Below are 21,695 nucleotides of genomic sequence, written 5' to 3'. Positions count from 1 at the left end.
TTATGGATATTCAGATTACTTAACTGTTCCCTAAGCCAGTCCTTATCAATCTAGTCCTCACCAACCCAGGAAAACTCCTCCTCTGCTATGTCTTCCTCTGGGGCCTAAGGGGTCTGGGGCTTCCTTAAAGTTTCAAAATTAGGTTGAAAGGGAATTACTGTTGTTTCCCTCCAAGAACTAAATGATTAATCTTTTGCTCTTTTTCCCTTTGCTTTGTGGAATTCTCTAGGAAATGTCATACCACACCTTGCATATGAACAGGACTGTCAAGAACAAACAAGTAATTCACAATTTTTTACTGAAATATTCCCCACGTTCAAGACTTCTGATAGCAAGATTCTATGCACAACTTCACTATTCATCTGAGATACAGGACTCAGATGCTGCTGTTATTACGTGTAGATCACTCCCAAATTTCTTTCACTTGATATGTAAGATGTAAGTATTGGACTACACATATAGAATGAAGATCTTAGTTAGTACTGCCTTCCATTCCTCTTATTGCAAGTACTATTACATGTAGGAAAAATTAAATTTTCCTCTAGAAAGCTCTTAGAAGGTATATCATCTCAAGTTAATGCCTTTTCAGGCAGGGATATAGTAAGAGCTCATAAGGAGGCAAGACGTAACATCAGTCTGCCACGATGAACAGACAAGGAAGATTCATAAGAGACATCAGATTCAGTAGTTCATGGATGCAGAAGAAATACTGCCTCTGCACTGTTGCAAGTGCAAAACCTGGAGTAATGAAGTACTCAAGCTATCTTAAAATTACAAGTGGCAAAACGTATAGAAGGATGAGTTTTAGGTCCCAGATTTTTAAAAAGAAAACTTAGCATGGAACTACATTTTAATCTGTCATGATGTCAACATGCAGGTAAATGCAGTAAAAAAATGAATGCAATCTGCTTTCTATAGTGGTATTCTTATTTATGTCCTGAGCTCCAAAGCAGAAGGGCATAAGACGCTAACTGATGCCATCAGCAGACCCCTGACAGCACAGCTGGGACATGACGACTGAATGCCAAAGCTGCAAAATGGCTGTTGTGCTGGGGCTCTTTGCCCTTGAGAGCTTGTGGCAATCATGCTCCATGAACCAGAAGAACACTTAAAAGTTTTATTGCTCTAATTTAAAACCCTAAGTAATGTAGGAGCTATAAGGTCAACCCAATATTGATGGAAAAGGAGTAGATGACTGTGACAGAAGTAATCCCAAGAAGATGGGCACAAAGTCCATTAATAGCCCGTGACTCTGCAGTCCTCCTTGCCTCAATGACTGCACACGGACAGAAGGGACAGGACCTCAGGCATCTTTCAGTACAACTGAAGGCAAAACTCAGTAACAGGAATGTATCATTTTCTGTACTTTGCAGAATGTACATGACACAAAGGGACAAGGTGAGTTTCTTGACTGGGTCCGGGTAACTAGTTTACTAATATGCTATAAAGGAGCTGCTTTCTTTTTGGTGCCTCTTTTGGCTTCAGAAACATCAAAAAGCAAACAAAGAACACATAGGTATCTCAAGGGACACTTTCTGTGTATGTTAAACTAGGCTAGGGCTGGAAGGATTGGAAACTAGTGTGTCTGCTGGCAACCCAGGGTCTGTCAAGGATGTCTTGGTCACAGGGCATCTCTCAACAGCTGAGCTTCTTGGACCTACAGAAATGGGAACTGCCAAGGCAGGTGTCACCCTGGGAATAGTGATACAAAAATTACAGAAAACAAAACAGATTTATTCTCCTGCCATTTCCTTGTAAATTAACAAAAGAAAAGTTTAAGTCTGAACTGCTTTGACTTTCAAAGCTAACAAGAAATAAGAATGATCTGATTAACACTCTGATGTTTTCCTCACTTCATTTCAGCTTTTTTGTCTCCATACACCAAACTCTGTGGTATAGTGATAAATCAAACTAGTAACTTCCCAAACAGAGATCCAAGGCAGGAAACTGACAGTTTACTTTTGAGCAATGGAAATTTAAAAATAACATTGAAGAACATTATTTCAAATAAGTGGATTTGGGGTGTGGGGTATTACAATCATTGCATGTGTAGTTCTGAATATGTGAGTAACACTCTATGGTTTTTATTTTAATTTTCAATTTTTCCATGCCACTACACCAAGAAACAGAAAATACAAATAGGTACATCACATGAGTGATGCATTACTGTACTACTAGCTAATCCAGGAGAGAGAAATCTCACGGAGATTCAAAACAGATATTTTGACATGAATTATGAGTGGTGGCCTTACAGGTCAGAGTAAATTAAACTTGTATCTGCCGTTCATTAAACTAATTATGAGAAGAAAGGAACAATTAAAATTCATCTCTGATAATAAGAATAATTTGAAATATGATGGCACTAATCAGATTCTTTCATCCCCAAAATAAGGACCTGTTAACCATTATTTTCAAAATTTTCAAAACAAAGAATAGCTTAGTGCTTAAATTAGCTTTTTACTAGACTTCATTTCAGCCTCCAGAAAAGTCAGCTTAAAAATAAAACAAACTGCAACTTGCAAGCTGTGTAAAATACCTATCTAAACAATGCCTTGCCTCTTACATTATGAGGAACTGGGTTTAAGGGAAACCAGATTCTAGAAAGCCCTCCATTTAACCAAAGGGAGATTTTTTTGTTAAAAGACAGACTGTGTTCCTGCTCTAATAGAAGTAGTCAGTGGGAGTTTTTTCACTAAGACAGGATTTTCCCGAACAAGTGAAAGTTACTAGTAGTTTATATTTTGCAGAACCCCCTGGTATCTTAAAGAGTGATTCCCACCATTCATCACCATGACTGCTGTGGGCTTGGTTTACATCATTATGTCCAAATAGACAGGGATCTGGTCATGGTATCACAGTATCACAGTATCATCAGGGTTGGAAGAGATCTCACAGATCATCAAGTCCAACCCTTTACCACAGAGCTCAAGGCTAGACCATGGCACCATGTGCCACGTCCAACCTTGCCTTGAAGTGCCCCAGGGACGGCGACTCCACCACATCCCCGGGCGGGCACAGCTCACTGTCACAAAACCATATGTGTAAGTTGATGCTTTTCAGGACATGACACAATCTTTCAAGACATTCCAATCCTAAAATGGAAAAATATACACTGTATTTTCAAAAAATCTTACTGATTCTTGAAAATGTTACTAGCCACAAAAATCACAGAATATTAGGGGTTTGAAGGGACCTCAGGTGGTCAACCTGTCAGAGCATGGTCACTTAGAGTGAGTAGGTATTTTCATGTGACACATATTCACAAAATACTCTCCCATAGGCATCCAAACTTCCTAGACACTCTTGGATCTAGCACCATGGTGCCATTGCAATTGTCTCTGTGCACACTCTCAGTCTCCAGCAAAGGAGAGCTAAGTAGCATCCCTTTAGCTATAAACAAAAAGCATAGTCATTCAGGCCCAGCTGATGTGCTTCACCGGTTTTACCTAAGTAATTTCATATTACTGGTGCCCTAAATGTCTGTCACTGAGCATGTGAACATGTACACAGGTCTGGCAGCTGTGAAAACTTGATGTACACCCTAAAAGGGTCTGCATAATGTGCAGATCCCAAGAAGGTCAGGAACACATCTGGCCCCACTATGCAGGTTGTGGTGCTGTCATTTTATGTCCTGCAAGCAGTCAATAATGATGACATTATTTTTCAGAAAAATACTATTGTGTCTCATTCCATGAAGGGCTCACAGCCAAATGCAGACAGATGTACCCACACTGCTGTGAGGTTCTGTCTTGAAAACAGATGTAGCTGAAGACACTTGCTGGACATGCCCTTAAATTTTCTACCCCCTTCCTTGTTCTATCATTTACAGTACTCTCTAAAGTGCGGATTTTGTTTTGGTGCTAAAATTCAAAAAGGCAAAGAGGCCACATGGTCTTCCCTGGCTTTAGAAAGGCTTTCGATGCTATCTCCCACAACATCCCCACAGGAAAACTGGCAAAGTACAAGTTAGATAATTGCACAGTGAGGTGAACTGAAAACTACCTGAATGACCACATCCAGAAGCTTATGATCACCAGCAGAAATCTGGTAGGAGGCTGTCTCTCTGCTTTGGGCTTGACCAGGCAAATCTTTCTGAATTTTCCCTACTGGGTGAGCTGTTAGCAAATTCTAGCATGCCAAGGCAGGGTTCCAGCTTCTTCCAAAAGAGGGAAGCTTTACTCTTTCTCCCATAACTCTTTCCTGGTCACACAGTTTCCCTCTCCACTCTCCTACATTTGCCCATAAAGCCTTTGAACTAAGCATCCCAAACAGAGTTATATCTCTCTTCCTCATTTATGGTTTTCTGTCAGGTCAGTGAATTGAATGAATAAACAGAAGGACTGAACAGGTGCCAAAGCAAGGTACTTCATGGAAGCTTGCTGAGACCAGGGAAATGTAGGCAAGGAATCTCCTCTTTTTATGACAGTAAGCTATGAGACCAGCTCTCCCTTTCTTTTGAGAAGGCAGGATGAGACTACTTACAACAGTTAACTCTGTATGTAAGAATGTGCAGTTGCAGCTTTGACACTGCAATTTGCATCTGTTTACCCCATTCCTGAAAACAGGGAGAAAGAGACACAAGAACTATAAACATATAAATTATTAAGTCACATTTTTTTCATTACTGGATAATGGTGCTAATCCTTCCAAACACATTCTCAATATATATATAAAACTCAGTCTAAATGTATGCAACCCATACTTTTCATTATAGGGTTACAGCAAATTGTATTTAAAGGCTGAGGTTTTTTTAAGAAAGCAAGCTAAACCACAGTGACAATCTCATCAGCTAATAATGACATTTCCAGTCATACCTGTGATCATACTTGATATGATTAACGGTAGAATGATGAGTTTCAGCATTCTCATCAGCACTTCCCCAGGGAAGGAAAAGTAGAATTTATCCAGGTTAGACAGCTTGCCATATTCCCGGACTAGCACGCCGACTCCAATACCTAAAAGGCAGACAAAAATGTGACATAAATTAGCAGTAATTTGCAATAGAGACATGGGGAAAAATATGAGGAAAAACAGGGGAAGGAAAGTAAAATAGAAAAAGTGACCATCAGACTCTTTTTTTCACTGTGATGGTGGAGCTTCTGAAGAAATTGAGAAGACTTTCCTTTTCTGTTCTAGATATTAATAGGCACAGTATTAACACACATAATTTTCAACTTGGATGATGTCTTCAGGTATGTCTTCAGTAAAATCTTGACTATGCTCTCCAATTATCTCTGCAGTCTAGCAGTGATTTTTTTACCTGTTTCCATTAGCTCTAGAAGACCCACAACTACGATTTAAAAAAACCCCAACCCCCAAAAAATCCCAATGTAACATAAACACACCATCAAACATTAAAGAAATAAAGTGGTGTGATACACAAAGATCATTTGTATTGGCAAAAATGTCTATCCAGGTGCAATATTTTCCATAATCGCTACTCTACATAATTAGAACAGAATGTGACTACAATCACTGAATTAGTTTAATAATTTCCAGGAAACTGATCTACAAAACCACAGTCTCCATACTGCACATTCATCCCACTAGATCATAGATCTACAAAACAACACACCGGAAAGTTTAATCAGTGATTGAGCCATGGCATCAAACACCTTCCTGCTTTCCCTTAGCTGTGGATTAAATGAATTATCAGCTAGTATAGCTCTTGACAGTAACCTCTGGCACTAACCATAGGTAAGTGTTGTACCAGAAGAAAATAAATTACAGGCCAAAATACAATTTTTTTCCATTTGACATGCAATACTAAATGAAAGTCATTGTTACAGAAAATGTGTTCATTAATGTTTAGAAGGCATAATGACTGTTGCTTTACACACAAACTTCATAATCTTTTAGTCGTGGCTAAACTGAGTGCCAAGAAACACAATTTCTGACTGGATTCAGTCACAAACCCACATCTCTTCATTAGTGAGTGCTGAAAGGCCTTGTTCATAAAACCTGCCTGGACATGTTCCTGTGTGACCTGCTCTGGGTGACCCTCCTCTGGCAGTGGGGTTGGACTTGATGAACTCTGAGGTCTCTTCCAACCCCTAATGTTCTGTGACTCTGTGTGGCTCTGTGATATGAACAACCTCAGTGAAGTTAATGGAATTATTTGCACCACTTGGTATTTGAATGACATCAGTGGTGTGTATTTTGCAGTAGAATTGTTACAAGAGCACAAGAAAGCGATATCATTTTACCTTTACCAGGCCCAGTAGCTCAGGTAAATTTGCAGGAACCTAAGAAAGCTGCCAGTGGCCAAGAAAAATGCACCACTTCCCCTAGTTATGTTTTTTTCTGGTATATAAGGCATTTAAGCTAGAAATGGCTCAAGAAACTGCTATAAAGCTTCACTAAACATTCTTACAGGATTTGTTCCCTAGTTCAAGTGACTGAAGTTGTGGAGGCAGACACCATCAGCAGGTTCAAAACCAGATCTAGGCAAATTCATAGATAAATGGTCTCTCCTGTTGATACTGAAAGACAGGGATCCCCGTTCCCTACTGAACAAGAAATTCAGTAACTTTCTTTTCTATAAAGTAGGGATTTTTGTAAACCTCCTCACTAAAGACTCATCATGGCTGTGGTTTGTACTAGTTCACACACTGTCTAGATGTTAACTGATGTGGACACTACTAGTTAAATTCAGAAATTTGCCCCAGAGCACAAAAAGATAATGAAGCATCTTTTCTGTGCCCTATCCGCACCTGCAAAAAATATCTGGAAGAAACCAGAAATGGATTATAAACTCTTACCAAGTCTTTCCTGTTTATAAAAGAGATGAAAAATCAACAAGTTATTTTTCCAGGCAAGTAGGGCGCTCTAAATCACTACCAAGATCTCTGATTTAGGTGTCACCTCTGCCAGTGAACACATTCAGTTTAAATTCCTTCCAATGATCTCGAACCTTAATAGTCTTAAAATATATTGGCAATAATATGTAAATACCCTTGACTAGTGAATGATAAAACACAACAATCTTATTTTCTGTTCTAGTGACTGAACTATTTGTGCTGAAAATAGTCTGCAGTTTATGATAAGACCAAGTAAAATAAAATGCTATTGGCAAATGGTTATATGTATTGAAGTAAGTGGCTCAGGCTTGGATCCTAAAAACATCCACTGTAAACAGCTGTATCTAAGCATACAAGTAATCTCCATGTCTTCCGATTATTCAGGCAGTGTAAGGTAGGGACACGCTTCAACTGCAGTAAAACTAGACTGCATAGTTATTAAAAGTTGTGTAATGCCACTTTACTTTGAGCAGGAGTGACTAGGACATGTTCTAACCATGTGCCTTTCATTCTGGGAGGTGATTGTTGTGTTTGGCCAGATAGAAGTTTTATCACTGTACATTCAGCAGAATTACTAGAGGTAAAAAGACTCACACCATTTTTATTCTCTTTTCCATTTCTCTATATTTCACTACAAAAATTTCCCATATGCTATGAAAATTTTAACCTGGTTTCCTTAACTTTTCACTTGCATATTTATTTGTTTACTTATTTTTTGGCAGGTTTTGGGTGAGAATATGAATTATCTAGTGGCAGCAACTGAGAATAACTTCCTCATTCCAACAATCTCTTGAAAATACATTATTGCTCTCACTTCCTTGTTCATGCTATTCTTTTTTTTCCAGAGAACTTATATTACTATTAACTCATGCAGTATACTAAAAAACAGTAAAATACAGATACCTTTTAATTTGCTAGCATCTACCATATGCTCCTTGAGTTAAGCATTCAAATGTAAGAAAAAACTTTATTTTCTAACAGTACCAAACCAAAGAAAATTAGCAGAATAGATTTGATTATATGCTGGAAACTTTTTGAACCTCATCTCCAAATCAAAATTCAACTCAACTTTTCTTCCTAGGAAATACAATGCACAAAAAGAAGTGTGGGCCAGCACAAAGATACTTCATATGGTCACCAGTGCTTTTAATACCACATTGATTACAGTAGACATAAGCAACTACAGGCAAAAGTCATACAGAAGGATAATTTCTCTGAATGGACGCTTCTGATGTGCTACCATTTTTTGAACTAATTCTTATCCATGTGATTATTTCTAATGAGCACAAAACAGCCCAAAGTAGGACAAAGCTTCTACTTTCTAAGACCAAAACATCACTTTCTGCTTGCCATTTTCCTCTTCCCTCAGTTTCAATCACTCTGCCTTTCCTCTTTTCTGTGCTATTTGTTTTTTTCTTTTCCATCTCCTCTCCTTGCTCTTCTTGCCCACATGGCCAAATTAGGCTATTATTTTTATCACAAGAGCACTTCTTTGCTTACAGCTAATGACCTATACCAGTTAGGATCCATTCCACCACTCAAGGTGTAAAATACAGTACAATCACATGTCTTTAATTTAATCTTCTACGCTAGATATTTCCTTGCAACTGTGCATAGCACAGCACATGCTGTATGGTACGCTGTCTGCGTTTTATCTCCCAGCAGACACTGACATAGAAAGCAAATGTGAAATCTTCATCCCTGGGATTGCAATGCATGAAGAGGCCACAAGACAACTCTCTTGTCTGAATCCATGTGAAACAACACATGCCTTGACTCCTTGGCAGTACTCTCCCAGGCAGCACGTGGTCTTTTTGTAAGCTTGGTAACATACAGAAAATTTGTCAAAGAAATGGGATGATAGATTTTTTTGCTCTGTTATGCTAGGAAAGGGGAGCAGGAAGTACTGCAAAAGCAGACAGGTACCTGCAAATGGCTGCACTCAATTCACAGTATCCACCAAGCCTGATGTGTTCCAGGGCCAAGGAGATGACAACTATGTGCAGTAAGGTGGAAGAATCAGTCTGCTCTGTGCATGTGTGCAGTAAGTGAACGACTTAGTAAAATGTGTCATGGGAGACCATTATGTTGTAAGTTCTGCACATCTGCAAAGCTAATTCCGTGACATTTGGATGTCTGGTAAAGATTCATTTATCAGAACCTGCCCTATATCTAAAATAAGTTATTTTTGCATATTACAGTTGTTTCTGAAATGTTAACTAAGGAATGAGGCAAATTATTTGCATGGGAGCAACTACAGAATTACTCCATATTTCTTCAAGTACTGTGCTGCAGTTCCTGACACAGATTTGGAGATTAATAAGAAAATAAATGCACATCCTGTTTAAACAAATTTCATAATCTCTGGGGGTTATCTAAACCAGCACACATGGGGAGTGTTACAGATTGTCCTAGAGCTACTGTAAATATTTTAAAATGTGCTGTCCTCTCAGCAGCAACCTGAGCAACCAAATGTGGAGGCTATTTACAATTTTTCAGGGAGTGTGGGATGAATCCTGAAGCTCATTTTTGCGGGGTTAACACAATTCAGATCTTGAATTTGAAAATCTCAAGATTCCAGAGTAGCTGAATGTGCTCAGGACATGTAGTATGATGAGACTAGAGTCTTCATTCAAAAGCAAAAAAGCAGGTGATTTAGGGTGTTGCACTAGATGATCTTTAGAGGTCGCTTCCAAGCCAAACCATTCTATGATTTTATGAAATAACTAAGGCTAACACATAACATGCCCAGTCCTACTTCTCACTGCAATCAAATATAAACAAGATAAAATTTCTGTCTAGCAGATAGGACTCCCTGTTATTTGCACTCAAGGATGAGCGTACAGTGTTAATTGGTAGAGTTCTACTCTCAGTGTGTGTGACACTGCCAAAACAGCACATCCCCTTCAGTGCTGCTGACTCTGTTATGGGAATCATCCTTAGGAATGTATCAATGACAAAATAAATACAGCATATATTTCTGGAGAATAAATAATCTGTTTCATAAAACAATCTGTTTTGAACTACACTATGTCCCTCTCTGAAAAAAGTTGTGGCATTTATTTTTCCTGTTTTCATGTAATTCCAGCATGCAGAAACTCCCCATCACAGGAGTTAGTGATTTCAGCTAATACTGATAGGCACTGAGGAAACTATAGGAAATTTGCTTTGATACAGCATCGAAAGAGTAAGAAACATGGGCACATCTCAAGGTTCAAACCCATTATTATTTAGTTACAATGTAGCAGCATGGGTTGTGGTATTAACAAAGTGATTCAGCTCCACGTAATTTCATGTGATACGCTGTTCACATGAAGAAATAAAATACAATTACTTCTATCATATTGGATATTAATTGGATTATCTTTACAGAAGATGATTCATAGGACGGAAAAGGTGAGAAACAAAGTTCACTGATGATGTGAAACACCACACAAAAATTTCAATGTAAACATGTCAAATTGCAGCACAGACAGGCAACACAGTCTGAGTTCTTCAATAATATTTCAGAAAATCCACTTTGTTTTATAGTCTCTCTTGAGTTTCTCTAATATCACCACCTGTCTCTTAACTAAATACACTGACAAATGCCAAACACTACAATAGAGGGTCTAGAAGACATGTTCACTTATAATTCTTATAAACTTAGTATTTGGGTTTGTAAACTAAGCTCTCTTTCTTGTATTTTTACTATAATGCTATGCATTTTATTGTTTTACAGTCTTCTTGACAATTAACGTTCTTTCCAATTGTCAGGGGTTATGGTCACAGGCCTGGGCTGTCCACCACATGAATGACAGATGCTCTCATTTAACCACTCTCCTGTCTCAAAAGGGGAAGAGAAACAGAATGACCAAGAAAACCAAAACAGCTTTAATGAAAATATACATATGCCAATATAGGCAAAATGAGCACTGAACTCCAGCCTCTTGATGGCAATTATATAACCACCACAACTGATGTTGTGGCCCAGCACTCAGGAAGTCTGTGACCAGTGGCAGATGGTAACTAGATTTAGGAGCTGAATTCTGGAACTTAATTCAGGAATTCATGGATTGGGATCAAAGGCATAACAGAGAGAGTCTTCCTTGAATGCCAGCCACTGAAGGGAGCTTGACCCTTGTGATCTCTCAGCTTCATATTGAACATGATATATTCTATATAGAATGGAATACTTTGTTGGTCAGGTTAGGGTCACCTGCCTTGTCCACTCCTCCCTTCTGGCAGGGCCTTATACTTTCTGTACTCCCAACATAGTACAAAAGATTTGGTAGTGGCCTTTATTTCTATAGGAGCAATTATAAGCAACAGACTTCCCATATACTAGTCCTTGAGCATTTTCATTTCTAGAAGCAGACACTGTCTGCAAAAATAGGCTGTTAACTTCAGAAAGTGCAGTTACTTAGAAGAGACTGAGTTTAAAAGTGAAATCTCTGAATGTAAATTATTTCTGTTCAAACTCAAACCAGAACACTAATAAACATACTGATATTAAAAGGAAAAAAAAAATTAAAAAGAGACTCCTAGAAAACTGCAAGTAACTCCTGAGGTAGGATTTAGTCTCTGGCACACAATTGCATAGCAACTGATCTTAACTTTCTGAATGCTGGCATTGCCCAGACTACCAACTTGCTTACAAAGATATGCGAAGAAAATTTCTCTTCTGGAAGAAAGTTCCCAAATCAGATCTTGGTCTGCTGAAAAGTATTTAATAGGAATGTATTAGAGGATGGTGTACTTATTCCCCCACCACAGTGAGGCACCCCACCTCTGCATTTTCTCTCCAATTAACCTGTTGAGCGTGCAACAGTCGTAAATTCCTTCACACAAATGATAAACTGTCATCTGACTGAAGTGTGAGGAAAAGTTCAGGTGCATAGCGACTCCCTGTGATGGACCTTCAGGAATGAAGGCAAGTTGGAGCACATGCCAGAAGTGGAAAAACCAGCTTTCTGCATGTGGGGTACAACCCTCACTAGATGTGAAGGCTGCTGCAACTGGCAAAATTACACAATTCCTGATACTTTCTGTGCATTTTCTGGGGAAAATGACAGTTCACTCCCAGGAGTTATACAACCTACATTTTGTTATGGATTTGGAAAGCAAATCCTGGCAAAAGCACCTGTTGTTGGGGAATACTGTGTGAAACTCATTAAGGCTTCAGGAAAAGTTAACTCAGACTGGAATACACTCCAAAGACTGTAGGGTAGTGAAAAGAATAAGGGACCTACCTTTTGAAAAGATAACAACTTGGTTTGTCTAATCTGAATACATTTAGACTGGAAATTGTAAGGCCTTCAACAATCAGACTCATGAATATAGCTTCCTAGGAGGATACATAGCTTCGAGAAGCCTATCCAGATTTAAAGTGAAGAATAAGTTACAGAAGTTTAGCTAAAATGGTGTAAACTGGGGTTGTTTAGCCTGGAGAAAAGGAGGCTCAGGGGTGATCTCATTGCTGTCTACAACTATCTGAAGGGAGGTTTTAGTCAGTTGGGGGTTGGTCTCTTCTTCCAGACAACCAGCAATAGAAAACAAGGGGACACAGTCTCAAGTTGTGCCGGGGGAGGTCTAGGCTGGATGGAGGAAGATCTTCCCAGAGAGAGTGATTTCCCATTGGAGTGGGCTGCCCAGGGAGGTGGTGGAGGCACCATCCCTGGAGGTGTTCAAGAAAAAACTGGATGAGGCACTTAGTGCCATGGTCTAGTTGATTGGATAGGTCTGGGTGCTGGGTTGGACTGGATGATCTTGGAGATCTCTTCCAACGTGGTTGATTCTATAACAGTAGACTATGTGTGACAACCCACGACATGTCTATATCATATTCCTGTGTATTATAATAAAATAAAAACATAGTGAGACAACAGTAACTTTCTCTTCTTTTGCAGACCTTTCTCATGACCCCCCTTTCCTTCACCCTTCTCATTTGCAACTCAGGAAACATCTTTAATCATGCCCTCTTCCCTGCAAGTCATCTAGACATGTACAGACCATGGTTGCTTCCTCCATGTCTCCAAATCCACTAGACTGTATAAAAAACAGTGTTTTCCTGTGGACCAATTTCAGATACTCTACTGTTCCTAGTTCTAGTGTTTACAGTGTCTAACATTTTGCTCATATAACCTGACATATTACAACACCAAGGGCACCCTTCCTATATTATCCAAAAAAATGAAAGCTTCGCACTCTTTCTGTTAAAAGCCTCATTCTGTTCTCTTTCCACAACATTTGCTTGCTACCCTAAAGTTATACCAGCACCTTTGTACATTCTGTACAGCCCAAGAGATACTAGTTCAGTAGAGTATATCAGGCCTCAAGCTGCAACTGGGTAGGTTTAGATTAGATACTCAGGAAAAAAAAATCACAGTAAGAGTGGTCAGGCACTGGAATGAGCTGCCCAGGAAGGTGGTTGAGTCACCAACCCTGGATGTGCGGAGATATAGTTTAGGGTGCACCTTGTAGAGGAGTATCAGTTGGACTTGGTGATCCTGAGGGTCTTTTCCAACCTGAATGTTTCTATGATTTTGTGAAAAATGCATATTCATTTAAGATTCCTAAAATACACAAGAGAGTAAATGGTTGGCAATAGTGTAGAAAGGTGAAAGGCTAGTAGCTGGGAGTATCCCCCAGACTCTTACCCTTGTTACAGCTTCTATTTTAAGTTGTGATAACAGAATCATAAAATACCAAGTTGGATAGGACCTCAAGGATCAATCCTCTGATCTTATCTTGCTTGGGAAGAACACAGTCTAAATAAGATGGTCCTGCACCCTGTCCAGTTGAATCATAGAAGTTTCTAATATTAGAGACTGTAGCACTTCCCTGGGGAGATTATTTCAACAGCTGTTTCCTTGTGAAAAGCTTTCTTCATGTCTAATTTGAATCTTCTAAGGATTAACTTGTACACTTTACCTTTCATCTTTTCCATGTAAGTCCTTGTAATAAGAAAGACCCTATCTTGTTTGTAGCCACTTTTTAAATACTGGAATGTGGTGATAAGGTCTCTCCTACGCCTTCTTTTCTCAAGGCTGAACAAATCCAGTTTTCTCAGACTCTTCCCCTTTTTCAGGTTTCCTAGTCATCTCATCATCTTTGTGGTCCTTCTCTGGACCCCCTCCAGCTTATTCACAGATTTTTGCACAGCTGGGACCAAAACTCAACACAGTATTCTAGGTGGAGTAGAATACCGTATAATGTCTTCTTTCTCTCTGTTGGTGATGCCTTTGTTGACGCAACAGGGCATTTTGTCATCTTTCTTTGCCTCTGCAGCACACGGTTTGCTCCTATTGATTCTGCTGTCCACCAGGGCTCCCAGGTCCCTTTCCACAGAGCTGCTCTCCAAACAAGTAGATCCCAGTTGTACTCCTAGATTATGCTTTCTCAGGTGCAAGACTTGTCCTTGCTGAATGTCATCAGATTCTTGTCAGCCTACTTGTGCAGCCCAGCTAGGTCCTCCTGCAGGACGTCTCTCCCTTCTGACGTACCTACTTTCCCACTCAGTTTGGTATAATGAGCAAACTCCACCAGTGTACACATGACACTATCACACAGGTCATTTAAAAAGATACTAAACAAGAGTCAGTTCCTGGTCACCCCACTTGTGACAAGTTGCCAGTTTAAAAAAGAACTACTTATCAGGACCTGCCAGTCAGTTACCCACCCACCACACAAACTACTCATCTAGACTGTAGCATATCAGTTTCTCTAGGAGGAGACTGTGGGGAACCACATCCAGCTTTTGCATGCTCAATTGGACTCTAAATTCCACAATATTGGAGGCTATCACTGAGGTATTACAAAGCAATACATACATACTGTTCCAGCTATCTTCCTGATGGAAGGGCAGTGGAATGACACTGACTGGATTAAATTGAGATAAGCAGCCAGAACAGCAATATAATGGAAACTAAAGAGAGAGAGCGAGATTGTGAACATGCAGAAACGTCATTATTCTGAAGCTAACGAAGAAAAAAAGTGTTGAAAAATCAGAGACGTGACCACGAACAATAGTTCAGGTTAAGCAGGACCACGTTATTTGTGTTTCCAAAGGCATGAAAGGACAAAGAAATGAATGTTGCACAAAATATTGTGGAAGCATTTTCATTATATATATAACCATAAAAATTGTTACCGTATCACATTTAATCTTCTAGTATTGGGCTGTCATGGAATGTGTGGTATGTGGAACAATGGTATACAGAAAAATGAATCCAGCATACTAACTTCAACATAGACCTGATCTTCAGCATAATATGGTTCAGACATGACCTTACAGCATGATACAGTGTTGTGGGGCCATAAGTAAGAATGCCTTCCACATATTCTGAGGCTTTTGTTTAAAAAAAGAGGCAGATTTGCAAACAGTGCAAGTGTCTCTAAGTAGTCACAGCCTGGTCATTATGTGTCTGTTGGGGTATATGAGAAGAGAATATCTTCATGATTTATGACATAAACAGAACAAAAAAAAAATATTTTTGTAGTTACGTTGTAGGATTTTTCCTTACATAATATCGGTAAATTTAAAACATAACATATTTTGCTGATACTACTATTGGTGTTGTTACAAAGGGAAAAATATATTTCACTGTCTCTGAGGGTCTGTAGAGTGTAAATAGTCCATAGGCTCATCCTTTCCAATGTTCCCTTTGTTCAGAAGCTCAGCTCTAGCCATAGTTTACATTGAAACAAGACACAAAATACATGTACAAACACTTGTCAAAAGAGGGTTTGTTTCAAAACAGCTCAAGATCAAGGAAGCATCAAGCTTAACTTCAGTTACCTTTGCTTTCTTTTTTGGATGGGGTTTCTGTCTCTGTGCATTTTTGGTCCCCAGCAGCATATGAAAAAACTGTAAGCCATTCTGCATTTTACTTTCTGTCTTTATAATTTCTAAGATCTCCTCCTACACTGAACTACATGCATTGTAACAATAATTAATGGACAGATAAGCATCACAAATGTCTGAAGAAGCATAAAAAGCCGTAAGTATTACCCATACTGCTCTAAATCACACCAGGGAAAAAACAAAGTCTTTTACATTTCCATCCATCAGAGTTAATTCAGGATGTCTGGTCTTCACTTGCTATAAATTTCAAATTAATAAAATGTTATGCTTTAGAATTCAAAAAAAGGAATCAGATGTTTGGTTTACAACTATACTTGTAAGAAATTGACAGGGTAATAATTCCTTTGCTTTAATACATTCCCTTTATTTTTTCCCGATGGGAAAAGCTCTGTTTCTACTAACGTGTTTCAACAGGCCATTAATCTTCTTCACTGTAAGTAACTTTCATACCACTGTGCATGCAAAGAGAAATGGTACTGAAAGTTGCCTAAACTAAGCTAACAGGCCACCTTTTGGTAAAAGCGCAAAGTAGAAACGAAAACCAGAAAAGCATTACTCTATGTCCAGAATTGGATCTTTGATTTTAAATTACATTTGCCACAGTCAGAAACAACTTACTGGGAGAATCTGAATGACTTCACAGATTTAAAAGGTTTACAGGCTGCAGGCTACATTGACAAATTTCCCACCCTCAGGAGTAGAGTGAGCTCCTAGGATTGAAGGTGGCCTGAGTATCAAGAGGCTGCTGACACAGTGATATGGCACTAATTTTTTTGTTGTTGCTTTTATCTTCCGAGACATTCATTATTGTAAGAATGTGCTGGTGGGCATCCAGCAATAGCAACATATAGTGACACTGCCCTGAAACTGATGAATTTTAAAGGAACTAGCAGTTTTAAAAGCAGCTGTCAAATTCCTTCATATCTTGTTAGAGAGGAAGCCCAGCCTTTCAGTTACCAGGCGTGAATATGCTTGACAATTTTCTTTAAACACAGACCTGTGAACAAAAAAAAATCATCTTCTAGGAAGGTCTTACTACTGATTAGTAGGTAAGTATTACTAATGATTTCCATTACAGTTAAAGAGAATAATATTTTGGCATAGAAACTGCTGGGATGACATCATAAAGTAGCAACCAGAAGCTCTCGTGGTTGCTGCACTCAAAATCCTGGCAAACAGCTATAGTCATATCATTCAATGTTCCTGCAGTGCCGGTGTTACAGATAGGAATTATGTATATTTTAATATCTTCCGAGATGAAGGGAAGAGGTTTGATGCCACCCTCAATTTTCCAATGAGAACTGCACAAGCAAGGTGCCCGATTCTGCAAGAGACTGACAAAAATTCAGTCGAGAGGTGCAAAAATCGGATATTCAGGTGTGGTGGAGGTGTTCACCCACCCTCTCCTCTCTCAGCCACCGACTCCCGCAGCTCCGCCTGTCGTCAGCTAGGAGGCCGCCCCGTCCACCGGCTCTCCCGCGGCCACCTCGGACAGCTCCAGCCGCCCCGCCCCGCCGCTCCGGGCCCGCACGTTTATGACGCCAAAGCCTCGTTTTTCTCAAGAATGGCGGTTTGCAGGGTAAACGCCGAGAGCGATGTACATGCATGGAGGAGAATAAAGGCGGAAGTTAACGGTACAGTACAAAACCGCTCAGCACCGTCTCTGAGAGAAGCAGCACTTTTAAAAACACCATTCATGACAGGCTGGAGGAAGAGATCTGCTATTCACAATCTGGTGATTGGTAGAGCAATCTAAATACCGCATTTCCTGTGCCTTCCTCATTAATATTTGAACAGTTTCAGTATTCCACACATGTGCTGTTGGGAGAAACAAAACAAAACTCCCAAGAAACCCCTAAACAAACAAAACCCCCAAACCTCCTCAGAACTAAATACAAATAAACCCCCAATGTGTACGCTCTCCCAATACATAAAGAGATCTCTGCTTCAGCATTGTGCGCTACTGCAACTCAGCACCTGAGACCATATGTTCTCAAATCTCTCGCACTTCAATTTCCCCGTAGGAAAAGTGCTGTTCTGAAGAACTGCCCACAACTACAAGCTCCCAGGCTATGACCTGCAGACTAATGACTGACCAAGTATTTACACATCATCAACCCTTTACCTTCATGACTGGTTTGGCTGCATTGCAGCTGTGACCTCTTGAAGACAAAGTGATGATAAAAAATAGATGCTTGGTGAGAATGCTATGGAGTGTGACTTCAACTCTTACATTGCAATTGTCTTTTGGAAATCTGCTTTAGGGTGCATAAATTTCAGGGATATTTCTGGGTTATTTTGAGGGGATTGTACAAATGGAAAGCAATATACTTTTATTAAAGGCTGAAGAAGGACTTGAAATAAATTGACACTTAAATGGCTCTTGTTAGCTCAGCTGCCTTGGACTTAGTAAGGCCAGCAAAGCAAAAAGACACAAGATATTCCCTCTTTCACAGTTAACCTGCAGGAGACTGCTATTTCCTCTGCCCCCTGGAGAAGGGTGGCGTGCCAGAGCAGATACAGATGAGCCCAAATCTAACCTCTGAGTCACTGGTCAGCACAGATGACTCACTGTATGTCTTAAGTATGAACGAAAGGCTAAAGAACAATGAACTTACTTCTCAGGTCCAATATTCAGGCAAATTTGTTACTGAATTGATACAAACCACAAGCCTTATCACTTAGTCTGAAATTCAATGAATTTCAGAATTCAAACATGAGTTCATAGATCTCTCCACACCAGTTTGGTGATCTGAAGCAGAATATCTACTAAAGTAAGAAAAAATAATCTCGAGTCTCAAGTTTTGTTTTCTTTGAATAATACACGCCGGTGTTTTCACACACAAAGAGGCATTCTTAAGATATTTTGTCAACAAATTTTAAGTAGTTCCCCCCCTCCTAACTACCACAGAAATGCCAATGGTTTTGAAAATGTGAATGACAGGCAAACATTTGAATGCTTCAAATATAACACATAAAATAATTAGTCTTGAGGAAGGAAGTGTCTGGAATTCTGCTTCTGTCTCACCAGATATGTACATAACAAGTAAGTGGAACACCTTTTCAGATTAGTAAGAATACTAGTAAAGTCTAGCATGCATATTTCACTAGGCTGCTAAACATGGCTCTAGGAATGATGAGCAAAAATCATGATACCATTATCACAGTGCTGGCCCATCAGGCACTTTGCAGCACAGCTGGACAGCTCTTACAGTGTACTTTCACAGCTTCCTGTATTTGCTATTTCCACTCCTCATTCACAAATTCTTTTCTGAAAAATTTAAACATATCCAGCCTGAGCCATTCTATGATTCCATGATTTTGTTTGCAAAATGATAAATTATATGCTTTTAAGTGCTAAATTGTTCCTCCAAACTAAACAGATTAATAAACCCCCAAACAATTTCCCAGCACATATAAAAAAAAAAAAAATCAATTATAACGGGTTTGTGGCTCCAGGTATATTGCAAACATTCTTCAAGCTGTATTAAAAAGATAATAGGCATTTTAACTGAGCCATTCTTACAAGGTCTTCACTGTTCTTGTGCAACTTATTTAACACTCAGGAAATGCAGAAAATAGAGTAGATACATAGTTACTTGAAAAATCTTTAAGACTCTCTTTGCCATATTATAAAGCTTGCCTGAGTTCTGGATTGTTAAATACAGTGCAGCATGTGGAGAAGACAGGTATTTGGATGACTGCCACTCCTTCACTGTGAATTCCTGTTGTGTATCAGGGAGATTAGGGTCAATTTTTTCCCAGAATGCCAGGCTCTGTGGCTGTCGAGGAAATCTCATTTAAGAATTATCAGCTTGTAGGATCACATCATAGACTTTAATTCTACCTACACTTGCTGAAGGTAATGAAGGCGGAATACTCCTAACTTCTTCTCTAAATGAAGTATGTCAACTTTCAGAAGAGCATCTGACAGAAGAACATGGATAAGCAATTGTGTACACAAAAATACAAACACATATACACACACACACTCCTCCAGCTCTGTAGTCAGACTTTCAAAGTGGGTCTTCATCATTTGCTACACAGAAATCACACACACACACACACAAAAAAAATCACTTACTATGAGGTGAAAAAGAACTGAAACCTTTCAAGTACTGAAAGTATTTGTATACTTAAATGTCCACTTCTGACCACAGCTTGTAGATGGGTGGAATTCCAAAAGAATAATTCTGTCCTGAACAACAGGCACAGAAATAGACATGTTCCAGCCAAAATTCAAATCAGCAGAAAAATGATCTGGAAGACACCCATCAATCAGCTAACGAAGTACCTAAAAGCAGCACTTCTCTACAAGAATAGTAACATGAAGGATGCTCTCCCTCCCTTAGCATCAAAATAATTGCCAGGAGAAAATAAAAAGGGTGCATGACTAGGACCAAAATTACATCCTATTGAAAAGTTCCTTTGGCCCAGTCTTCTGACAGCTTTGCTTGGCCCTTTTCACATCTGTTCTTAATAAGACGTCTTTCAACTCATTTCTCCTTCAGAAACTTGCTGGCAAGCAGAGGAAAAATCCTCCTATCGTTACAATGACACCCCTGAAAATCCGACTGAAAGTCGAGCACCATTGCCAAACTTTTCCAGTTGCATTGCTCCTATATCCCATCAGAAGCCTTCCGAAGGCACTCTCCTGCCCAGCAGCCTCCATCGCAGCGAGGCTCCAATCTACAGACTAATCGCAGGTGCTTTGAGTACCCAATATTACTCCGTGGTTAGTCCCAGCTCAGCATACTATCGTCCTCTCGACGTGTGCGAACCGCGGCACTGCCTGTTACGGGTCGGCCGAGGAAACGTGCCGCGTACATGCACGAAGCGCTCACGGTCATCCGGTACGCTGACAGGCTTTTCATCACACGGTTTTACCCCACTAATTAACCAGACCTTTGTCACACAGAGTGGAGGGATCCATGCTAGGTGAAGGCCTGGCTCAGACCGCCCATGTCTCGGCAACCTGCTGCCGACCTGGCGGCCAGGGGCTGGCGGGGGATGCGCTTACCCACGCCAAACCCTGTTTTGGATTGCCCGCCGCGGCACCCGGTCCCCGAGGCTGCAGCTACGCGACGCCCCGGCCCCTGAGCAGCTCAACAGGCCTATGCGACGTGGGGAAACGGCACCCGACCCCTCGCGCCCGCCGTTAGGGCAGTCACGCTTCCGCGGCACGGGCGGGGGGCTCCGCATCGGCACTGCGACGGGCAGGGCCGTAACGCGGGCGGCAAGGCCGGGCGGGGGGCGGCGGTGCCAAGCCCTCCTTCCTGCCGCCTGGCTTTCCCTCTCACTCACCCAGCACCACGGCGGCGACCGTGCTGAGCAGGAGCCAATTCCTCTTCAAGAAGCCTGAACAGCCGCATCCTTTCCTGCCCGCCTTCGCCATAGCGCGGAACAGCAGCGGCCACAGATGGGGCAACGGATCCGGGGCGCTCCACGGCGAGCCGAGCGGAGCGGAGCCGAGCTGTACCGCACCTCCTGGCTGCGTGCCCTCCGCGCTGCTACGCGCTCAGAGAGGCGAGGCGGAGACGTTGCACCTCACCTGGCAACGGCAGAGCCCGCCCCTCAGCCGCCCGCCCCGCGCGGTGCCGCCCGCCTGTCAGTCACCTCTGGCGGCCTTCGCACGTGCTGGCCGGGGCTGCGCGGGGCAGGGCGGGCTGCGGGGCGCGGGCCAGGGAGGGCTGAGAGCGAGGCCTCCCTGCCCTGACAGGCGAGGCTGCTGCCCGGGGGCGCGTCGGGTCTCTGAGTCGCCAGCTCCGGGCCGCAGCGCAAGGCAAGGAGAGGAAGGGGAGGGTGGCGTGTGGTCCACGCAAAAGGTTCACAGTTTTCTTCTGTGCCTGGTAAGAAGCCAAGAGCCATTCAGCCAGGACAGACATAGGCACACACACGCAGGCACACGCGGACGCACCCTTCCCCGGCCTCACAACCCGCATGCCAGAGGTGTTCCATGGCATGGGCTGTGTTGTGACACTGTGTGCTAGGCAACCTCCGTGCCCCCTGCAAGGGAGTGTGCGAGGCCTACACCTCCAGGCAAGGAAGCT

General features: G+C 41.1%; 1 protein-coding gene across 1 annotated transcript in view; it reads right to left on the bottom strand.

Moving 5' to 3' along the window:
* SLC1A1 (solute carrier family 1 member 1) overlaps positions 1-21,204 on the bottom strand; it is a 52,805-nt gene extending 31,601 nt beyond the window's left edge. Inside the window, exons 1-2 of the mRNA XM_064176743.1 lie at positions 20,950-21,204; positions 4,815-4,955 (exon numbers count right to left, since the gene is read on the bottom strand). Coding sequence (XP_064032813.1) covers positions 4,815-4,955; positions 20,950-21,040 — 232 coding nt within the window. The 5' untranslated portion in view covers positions 21,041-21,204. The remainder of the gene's footprint in view (positions 1-4,814; positions 4,956-20,949) is intronic.
* Between the last annotated feature and the right edge of the window lie 491 nt (positions 21,205-21,695).

This window comes from Pogoniulus pusillus, chromosome Z (genome assembly GCF_015220805.1).
Source record: "Pogoniulus pusillus isolate bPogPus1 chromosome Z, bPogPus1.pri, whole genome shotgun sequence".
Classification (NCBI taxonomy): domain Eukaryota; kingdom Metazoa; phylum Chordata; class Aves; order Piciformes; family Lybiidae; genus Pogoniulus; species Pogoniulus pusillus.
This window is presented reverse-complemented; position numbering and strand designations above follow the sequence as displayed.